General features: G+C 40.8%; 1 protein-coding gene across 9 annotated transcripts in view; it reads right to left on the bottom strand.

Annotated features, from left to right (window-relative positions):
• Window positions 1-3,513: 3,513 nt before the first annotated feature.
• The window catches only part of TSPAN4 (tetraspanin 4), a 416,847-nt gene continuing 410,012 nt past the window's right edge, over window positions 3,514-10,348 (bottom strand). For all 9 annotated transcript variants that reach the window (XM_040066857.2, XM_040066856.2, XM_058420909.1 and 6 more), the window contains 2 exons: window positions 9,017-9,100; window positions 3,514-6,307 (listed from right to left, as the gene is read on the bottom strand). In XM_040066857.2, the coding sequence (XP_039922791.1) occupies window positions 6,239-6,307; window positions 9,017-9,100 (153 nt within the window). In that variant the 3' untranslated portion in view covers window positions 3,514-6,238. The remainder of the gene's footprint in view (window positions 6,308-9,016; window positions 9,101-10,348) is intronic.

Below are 10,348 nucleotides of genomic sequence, written 5' to 3'. Positions count from 1 at the left end.
CTAGGGTACAGTGACCTCCCATAGGCAACTAATGGGGTTTCAGAAAAACAGCTTTTCAAATGGCATTTGCCAGCTGAGTTATTAGTGACAGATTTCTTATTTGCTTGGGGTTTTTAGCATGGTCGGATAAGAAACATAGGGCTCTGTGTTTTGCACTTCTTGATGTGTCAAGACAAAACTTTGGATGAAGCTTCATAAGCTGCCCTTAAATCTCTTTGAAAATTACCGCCATGAGGACAGAAAAGTGCTTTGTTTTACACAGCCAGAATAATCAGCTAGGCCTGGTATTTCCAGGTTGTGTTAAGTGTACTTTGGAAAAATAGCAGGATGTCAGGATGAAATACTGATCTAGTTGTTGATTAAAGTAGGAACAGCCCTGTCTATGCCAACATGTAGTAAAAAGCAAAGACAACTGGGATAGCTGCTGGGGGAAGGTACACTGGGCTTGGTTGTTTGAAACAGTGGGATCATGAAAATCAACAGAGTACTCAATTAGTCAGGGCTAAACTCTAGTGGAAAGGCAAATTAAGCTGTAAAGGTAATACTGCTGCTCTGAGCCCATGTTATTTCTGGAAGCATCATTAAGTTATCATTCCTAAAGTATAGAACCAATGGTGAGTAAATGAAATTGAATGGCAACGTGTTAAAATCCATGGAAGAAGGATTCTTTCAAATGCAACATGAAGTAATTGTGAAATTCACTGCTATACTGCAAGAGTAAAGTTTCACAAAGTCAGAAAGGAATTAAAGATAGAGGCGGCTGATGAGAGCATCTAGTGGTGCACTTAATGGGATGACGACAATTCAAGTAATGTAAACATCTCTCCTAAACTGAGGGAGCTGTAAGAAACTTCCACCAAAGGTGAGGGTTATCCCTTATGATGCTTTAAGCAACAACCTCTAAGACTCCTGGGTCTCTACTTCTCCCATTACCATTTCTACAGTACACCTATGTTGTTCAGAATGTACAGTATAGGGGCACTTTCACTTGTGAAGCTGTCTGACTTGTAGGGTACGACAAATTGTATCAAAAAAAGGCAGTGTTGGACATGACTGCATGATTGCAGATAACATACCTGGCTAACCAGACATTCTTCTGATCTGACACAGCACAAGTTCCTAGTTGCTCAATTTAAAAACATTCTGGTGTTAATTTTTCAAGTTTTCCTATGTAATTTCTGAATGTAAGCAACTACCTCAGAAAAAGAGAAGTCCTTTTATTTCAAAGTTGTCAGTAACAGACAAGTTGTGATCACAAAATAATTTGGTTTGGGTCCAAGTATTTTTTTAACACTGAACCTGATTTCCCAGTAGTTTCTGAATTGTTATTGACTGCCACATAATTTCAGGTTGCCCGCCCTTAAGAGCAAAGAGGGGTGTAAATTTACCTGGGAATAGGTAAGCCACTTAAATAATAATAATAAAAACAAATTTGTAAGGAAGGACAGGTCAAATCAAAGGTAATGAGAAATGACAAAGAAGTAGAACACTGTAGGGTTTTGTCAAACTGCAGTGTGTGTGTGTGCACTTGCACACACTTGCACACACACACATCTTTGGGTCTGTATAGAGTCATTGTTTAGCTTGTAGTGCAGTTGCTTATAAAGAATACAAAAGACATTATGTTGTAAACTTTAAAGAATATTTAATAACTTTTAAAAAATAAAATGTATATTTTAAATTTTGTTCCTTATACGAATGCACAAAAATGTACCATTGTAATCGCAGCAACAAAATCCAAGGAACAAAGGAGACCTGCCCACTGTGGTAAGATACCAGTGACAAGGGAGAATTCACAATGGAATCCAAACAAGATTTCCCATGGCAAGTCCCGTGTTTTCTAACTGTCTAACTCAGTATCTATGCAGATCATTTACACTTAGCAAATTCTTGCAGATTAATTAGAGTAAATAAAGAGTCTGGGTTTAAAAGAAATTCCACATCAGCTGCTGGTTTCTGTTGCTTACCTTTGGTGCCGCATTTGTAGCACCCCACCGAAGCCAAGGGGTAAATGAAAGCTGTGACTTTGTCCTTGCTGACAACCTCCTGTCCTACCCTGGGCAGGTGTGAGAGGCAGCCCAGTCACATGCACTCAGTTCTTGTGAGGTTGTGACAAGTGAGGGTTTGGGTGGATTCCCTTAGCAGCTCTATGGCTGATGCAAGACAGTATTTTTACAGCCTCTTTGAAGTTGCTTCCTCTCCATAATATAAATCCTACAAGGCTGCATTTAAATGCTAATTACTGATTGAAGAATAAACCTTTATGAATTTTGTTTAATTTGAGAGGGAAGACCAAATTGAATTTCAGTGATTGTGCACTGTATGATGAGGAGCTAAGTAATTCTGTTGTACAAGTAGTAAGATTTGGCTGCTAGTGACAGTACATGAAAATAAACAATATTCTATTAAATATATGTTTTGTGGGTTTTGTTGTTGCTTTTTTAATTGTGGAGATGGAAAGCCCAAAGTATATTGGACTCAATCTAAAAAGCTAAATCCTGATGCTGCTGAATTCAGTAGGTTCAGCCATATGCCCTGTGCCTTCGTATCTTGTTCTTATGCAGAAACAGCCATGAGAATAAATTAGGAGTGTTCCTTCATTGCCTTTGGTTCTGTCTTTCATTTAAATGTATTGACTCCTCCTTCATGTTTAAAGATAAGAAGTCACAATAATATAAAAGGCTTTACTAAAAGCGACAAGACACTGATGGAAGTAATTGGAATGACTTCTGTGTTGCTGTGCCTGCATTCAATATCAGCAGCCTTTCAAATGGATATTATGTACTACAGGTTACTTATATATAATCAACCAGTTTAATGTGAAGTTTTATGTGTAAAATGGGACTGTCTCTTTTGGCTTTTTGTTGGTTTTTTGTGGTTCTTTTTTTGTTTTTTGTTTTTTTTTTTTAAGACTTGCTGTTAGACATCACAAAATCTTCTGACCTTGTCAGCAGAGAAAGGATGAAATGCTCTTAAGAAAATATGGTAATTCAGGATTGTTATATGCAGTGTGTTCAGAGGTATAAAATTGGATTGTGCTGGTAATGCTGTAAGCACAGTAATAGCTGTTTGGTCTGTGTGGAGACAGTTTAAAACATCAAATATACAAAACAGTCCAGTTCAAATTATGAACAAATTGCAGTAGCATCTCAGTTGGTAGTGGAAGGATACTATATAAAAAAATTAGCAGCAGTATGTGATCTGAGGGGGTTTTTTGTTTGTTTGTGGGTTTTGTTTTTTTCCCCCTAACTGTTTTTGTTGCAGTGACTGGGATTTACAAAGTGAGCGTTGCTTATACTCCCTTTAGGTACTTGTGTTTGAAAACCAAGGCAGTTTATCTTGTAAAGACACCTAATGTGGAAAATGATTAGCGGAAACCACAAAATGTGACTTGTCTCCAGTCTGCTTCTCATATTTTGTTTCCACTGAAGCTTTATCTAAGTCTAGAAGTGTTCTCTAAGAGCTCAGCACATATTACTGTGAGACTCACAGGAGAAGGGTTTGTGATCTCTCTTTTCCCTACACCACCATCAAGCAAATTGATGAGAGTTGCTCTCTGTGGGAGTTCTGCACAATGGTTTGCTCCCATCAACTGAACCATCAGCAGCCTGCTGTCTCTGTGTTAATTTTTAATGGCAGGGATCACTACAAATAGACTTGTCTACCTTTTATCTGTCTCAAAAAAAAAAAAAAAAAATCAATGTTTTATGAATGTATTCATCACTCTGTCATGCTGCTTTTCAGTGGTAGAAACTCAGAGTTGTCAGCAGAAGCACCCCTGTGTACAAACTCTAAACCAAGGCAAGAAGTAATGGTACAGCTAACCTGGAACAGTCTCTGTGTAGGTGAAGAAAAGAACAGAGTAGAGAGAGGGGAGGAACAAACTTACACCATCTTCTGCAGAGCAGCACAGTCTGCAGGTCAGCCTGGGCTCAAGAAGCAGAGAGAATGGAGGCTGTGGAGATTGCAACACATCGAGTGAGCCTCTTGCCTGGAGTAGAGGGTACCTGTGTGTGGGCTACTTGCTCAGCTTGGGTTTGTTGGGGCTTGTTTGCATGACAGTAAAATCCTTTAGTGGTGGGGAGGTTGCTGTGACAGTGGTAGGGAAGCCATATAAAATGCACACAGATAATACACTACTTTTACCTTAGCCTGCACAGCTAAATGCCCCATGGGGGTAACAGTTTGGAAGATAATTTCTCCTTTAAACACCAGACCATCGTAAGCAATTTCCCACAAAATATGGAGTGGCTCATGCCTGAGAGTGAGAAGACTGCAGGAAATCAGCAAGGAGACCAAAAACCCCCAAATCTAACGAGTGAGAGTGAATCTGTCACATAATTGGTCCAGAAAAGGGTTAGTTATGGGTGTAAAGGAGATTGTTCAATAGGCTGTGGGTTGGCAAGTCCAGCTTTGTGCTGGAAATTGCCTTTAAATCAAAGCACGCAAAATGTCACTCGGAGCTGAGACCTGCTGCTGTAGGCAGGGTAACTTTCTCTATGAGCTTGATGGATGTTTCCAATCTGCAGGAATGGCTGCACTCAGCTTCCTGGGAAAACACAGCTCCACGGTCAGCTCTCTGCTCTAAGTGGCAGTGGTTGAGAGCTCCTCAAATGCTGGCCGAAGGGAGCAGGCCATCTGCATTGCTGTTTGCCTGTTCCCTGCTGTGTCCTTTCCCTGGGGTGCTTCAGCTTCTCCCTGGCACACGTGCACAACCTGGAGCTGTTTGCTGGCAGGGAATTATTTGTTTGAACAACAGGACACGTCTGATTTTTAACCTCATCAGCAGAAGATGTGCATAGGAGGGTACTACATCAATTACTTCAGTTATCAATGAGTGGCTGCTCCCCAGTTAAGGAAAGTTATGGTTTTGATTTCTGCAAATTTCTGTGATTCCGTGATACTCCATCCAGAAAGTGTGGATTACATTCTAGCCAGCAGCTAGGTGAAGCAAAATGCATCTGAAAAAGAGCACTGAGAAGTGACTCCAGTTCTAACAGAGACTGATGTGTCTTGGCTGTTGTCAGTGTGCAGCTAGGAGGAAAAAAAAAGTGAAGCATAAAAGCATCTGAAGTCTTAATAACTCAGAAAAATGAGCAATGTGCAAAAGATTTTTTCCTCAGCAAGGCAAACTCTGTCATACCTGCAGATGATGTTATCCCAAAGTAAATTAATGAAATGGTGACATTCAGGGAGGGAACAGCTGACAGCTTGGTACACATCTTCAGGCGTGGAAATGAGTGATATTTTTTGGCAGACTTACTTGAAACAGGGATGGTAAAAAAATAAAACCATAGTAGACTGACAGAGAGAGCCCACTCACAAGTTGTTTACTGAAATGAAGATACAGCTGAAAGTAATTACTTGTTTCCCAGAGGTATAAGTGATAGTGTCTTGTACAAGAAATAATACTTGGTTATTTCAGTTGGAATGTAAAATAGGATAGAAAGGTTTCCCCTTTCTGAGGTTAGATGCTGGGTATTTTCACCTCCTTTCAGAAAAGTATGTGTTTATGAATGTAATATAGATAACATATGCAGTTAACCATCTATATGCCACTGGCAATTAGGAAGTGAGGCAATGTCCAATATTGTTTTCCATTAACAGCCAGGATCTCACTGTACAGATTCTGATTAAAAGCCTGACGTTGCGGCACGTAAGATTAAAAATACTCCTTTAAAACCATGTATTTCTGAAGATGATCCTCTCCTGGCTACAAAACCATCTTGAGACACTTGGAGGCAGGGCTGCTTGATCTTGATTTTAGCTGTGTGCTAACTGTAGTAAAATTACAATTGCATTCAGTGCTAGCTACTCTGTACCTTCTGCTGAAGAACATTCCTTTTCTACATCCTCTCTTCCAGACTGGGAAATGCGGGAAGGCAGCCTGGCAGCTTTTGCAGAGGTTGCCTCAGTGCCATCTTTTCCTAACATGGGTTTGCAGTCAGCTCCTCGTAAGCAGCCTCTCTTGCCTTGCCACAGGCCATGGAAAAGGAACCATTGCTTTTTTGGTTTTCCTCTGCTTAAAGACAAGGCTGCTTCTTACCTGTGCCAGTTCAAGTACTGACTTTCTTTTCTTCCTCCTTCAGTAAAGTGGGATGATTCACAAAATCTTCAGAAAGATAGCATTATACACAGTTCATAGTACAAAGGGGGGAAAAAAAGGTCAGATGAATGAGCATGAAGGAGATTTCTCCTGTGTCCTTTGGAGGAGAAGCAGAAAGATTGGGAATGGTATCTATGCACAGTAGGTGTCTGCCTTGACTACCTGACAATACATGGTCATTGCAAAGGTGAGTCCGAGAATCTAGGAGAAAAGAAACAACAATCAATCGTTAGTCAGAAAGTAAAAAACCCCTGTTTATTGAAACAACAAGGAAAAAAGAGAAAAGCACAACACTAGCTCTGTTCACACACAGGAGGATGTGTCACACACTGCTTTTCCTGCCTGTTCACATCCTTGTTCTATTCCTAGAGTCTGTCTGCCTTTTGTCCTTATCTGTACTGCTGTCTTACAGAATTAACAGTGAGAGCAGGGGAGAGTTGATTTCTCCATCAAGAGCAGCCACCAGATACTGGGAAGAGGTATATTGAAAAAAAATTGGCTGCCTTTTCCTTGAAAATATTTTATAGTAGCAATCCACAGCTGTGTGGGTGTTGTGTGGGTATCCCTGTAGCTGCTGCTTGGAAAGACATTGGCTTCGTCTCTGGCCCTATGGATGCTGTGGTTCACTTGACTGTACTTTACTTTTCCAAGTGTGTGAGAGCACAGGTCCCTGTGGGGGAATCACTGGAGACTGAACATGCATTAATCATGGCCATCAATGCCTCATCAACAATGGATGTGTTTTTCTGCTCAGCCTATTCACGAGAAGCAGCAGGGAGGTGGGGGCTCTTCTCCCAGCCAAGCACTGACCTCTTGTGCTCCCTCTGGTAGATGACTTCATCAAAAGGGGACCGGGAAGAGCCTTGTTTTCCTTCCAGCTGAAGTACTTACACGACTGTACTAAGTGCTTGTTACTTTCCCTTTGCAACACCACTGTAAGAGTTGTCACTGAAAGGAAGGTCTGCCAGGTAAAAATATCAGGGTATGAATTCTGTCTCAAGCACCTAATTTGACCACTTCAAATTTAGTCTTTACATGAGTAATAGTTCCTGTTCCTATTAATGAGTATTTTGAAAGAACGTATGAATACACACAGACACTATTATATTTATGAAGAAAAAAATGGTTATAAAGTTGTTAATCTTCCTCAAGTCTCCCTCTTCCACAGTGAAATCAGGTTATTAGGTTTTGGTGTGCTGTTTATAGCAAGCTCTGGCCTTTTGGAAGTATCCCTGAACTCTGCCTTCTGCTTCTTGGCAAAGGAACACCTTTGGGGACAGCTTCGTAACAAAACAGTGGTGGCTGAACTTGGTTTATCATTTGAAGCATGCACGACTGAGGACATGCACTTTATGACTCCTTCAAATTATGTCCCTGTATGATTCTATAAGATGCTTAACATGAAAAACTGGCACATGCCATGGGCCAGAACAAAACTGAAACAGCAGCAAGAGAGGGAGCCCAGCTCATTTTAGGTGACAGTGCAGAGAATCTTTTGTCATCAGGTAGATTCAATCACACCAGGCAGCGGGAAGGCAGACTAAAAATCAGTTGTGTTCTGCGGCGTTTTCCCTGCATCGCACAGCATTTACTAGGAATATGAATTTGCCTTTTGAAATTGTCTGAAGTGTTTCCTCCCATGCAAACTAGCAATGTCTTTCTGTCAGAAAGGTAGTATTGTCTTAGAACTTTATTATATTCAGGGTATTTATAAGAAGGATACTGACCATGGGCTGCTGGGATTTTTAGTGTAGCCTTTAAAAATACCCTAAATGCTGAAGGGTTGCTCAAAAGTTGGGTTTTTAAATTTATGGTAATATATTAGCAACAGTCATAAGATGTCTGTCTACCATATGATCTTGTGCTTTTTTCTCTAAGTATATCTGCTTACTATACTGGAACAAACCCCAAACTGTACTCAATTTGGGCCTGTGAGGCGTCAGGCATTTGCATTAATAAGCTTCAGCCAGTACATGACATATGAGAGAGTAAGATATGTGTCATTCTGCCTAATCTGTCATTAGTGGGAATGTGAGTAGAATACTGATCCCAGGCTCTCTCTTGCTGCTGCAAGTGGCACATCAGGAAAAATTAAAAAAACAAAAAAAAACAAAAAAAACCAACCATGGGTTAATCTGCAGTGACATGGTGTTAGTGTACCCTTTGTGCTTGCATGTTGAGTGTGAGAGAGGGGGAGCTGGAAACTAAAGCCAGATCTTCACTGAATTTAGGAAAGGGACTTTGAACCAGCCTGAGCTCCAGCACAACTTTCACCTGTGTATCCTCAGGCTGTGCCACTGGTGCTTAGACTGGCACAACCACAGCAGGCTGGGTTAAAGGCACAGGCACGGTGGACAAGAGATTCTTCTCCGACCAAAGTCACAGTGGAAAGAACTGCAACTCAAAAATCTGACAGGCAAGTCTGTGCCAATCACACCTGCTGAATTTCCCTGACATTAATAGCAAAGGAGAACAGGTTTATTGGCAGGGTTGACTAATGGGCACATCTTGATTTGTAATTTACCCTGGGCCTGAGGCTGAAGACTTAAGACTACCTCCAGACTATGTTCAAGTTGGACATTTAGCCTAAGTTCTCCTGGAGAATAACTGGACAAATACAAGCACCCTAAAGGCAGTTCAGCCGACCCTGACTAGGTGTCTGGAGTTCAGTCTCCCTGCCCAAGTCCAGTTTCAGTCTTAGATAAACCACTTGATAAAGGGCCAGCTGTGCAGCATTCCTAGTTCTGAGCCTTGTACACAGTATTTTAACTAAAGAAAAACACAAAGTACTTAATAATTTTGCATGATGGTAGAGGAAAATTCTGCAAGATTTAAAACTGGCTTGAGCAGAGTATGTATCTGAATCTATGCTTACTTAGGTAGGATTTGAAAATTGATATTAAACTGTACCTGCACCATAGCTGTGCACAATCCAAAGATTCCCACTGCCAGTAAGTTTTCCTGGAGCCATACTTTTACAGTTTCATAGCAAGGCTAAAAAAAAAAAAAAAAAAAAAAAAAAAAAACCAAGAATATTGTATTAGCCATAAATACAGCTCTACTTTCCTGGGAATATACAGCCAGAGAAAAAATGGATCTGACATAGCTGTTAGGTAGCCTGGATTATCATTTCAGTGCTGGAGCAACTACAATGTATTTTTGGGTTAAAGCTTGAACATGGAGTACTAATCCCAGTGACACAAAAAACTGCACCTCCAAAATGCTGCATGAGTACTGCTCCATATAAATTCAGCCAGTAACTAAAAATACTCTACTGGTTTTGGCTGGGGTAGAGTTAATTTTCTTCACAGTGGTGGGTATAGGGCTGTGTTTTGGATTTGTCCTGAACACAAGGTTGATAATCTGGAGATATTTTTGTTATCATTGAGCAGGGCTTACACAGAGCATGGTTTTTGTTTTCCCTGCTGAACTGTCTTTATATCAACCCACTCCCTTCTCATTTTTACTTTTCTGCTTCTCTCCTTGATCCCATTGGTGGGAAAGTGAGCAGGCAGCTGTGTGGGGCTTAGTAGCCAGCTGGAGTTAAACTACAACAAATAACAAACAACTGGGTTTGGGTCCTCTTTGCCCTCTAAAACCCAACCAGAAGCAGTTTGAACCTTACAGTGAGGCTTTCATTTTCTTCACGTTTCAGGGAAATAATCACTTCTTATAATACACACAGACACATGAAACCCAACAGTGCCAGTGGCTAAGTAGTTCTCCTGCTGCACATGGGCCCATTTCATACCATTTTCCACCATTTCAAACTGCACTTTGGGCACTCCATTATCTTCATCCTGCTTTAAATCCTGCAGCAGCTGTAGTCCTGTTTTACTGGTCCAGTTTTTGAGGGGGGTGGAATTGGCCCAAGTGAAGCCTTTCTCTAAATAATAATGTCTGTAAGAAACCTTGTGCAAAAACAGTGCCCCCCTGTCTTATGAATGTTCATGGCCAAGAATCATTCACCCATCAGTTAGGGGCTTTTTATGTATAAAGGAAGAACTATTAATGCCCATCAGAAGCCAGAGGGTTAACCTGCACTGATTTTCTTGCTAAATAGAAGAACTTTTCAGTCCTTAAATTAAAAAAAATTACCTGGAGCTACTCAAGAAGTATAAGGAAGCTGTGTTTGATGTGAACTCAGCCTCTGTGCGTACCAGTCCATGCATACGAAATCTCACTAGAAAGTAGCCAGGAGAGTTTTACTCATTGTCTGCACAAACCATTAGAACCAGCAAA

This window comes from Hirundo rustica, chromosome 6, assembly GCF_015227805.2.
Source record: "Hirundo rustica isolate bHirRus1 chromosome 6, bHirRus1.pri.v3, whole genome shotgun sequence".
NCBI classification, from domain to species: Eukaryota; Metazoa; Chordata; class Aves; order Passeriformes; family Hirundinidae; genus Hirundo; species Hirundo rustica.
Note: the sequence above shows the minus strand (reverse complement) of the source record. Positions and strands in the feature narration are given on the sequence as shown.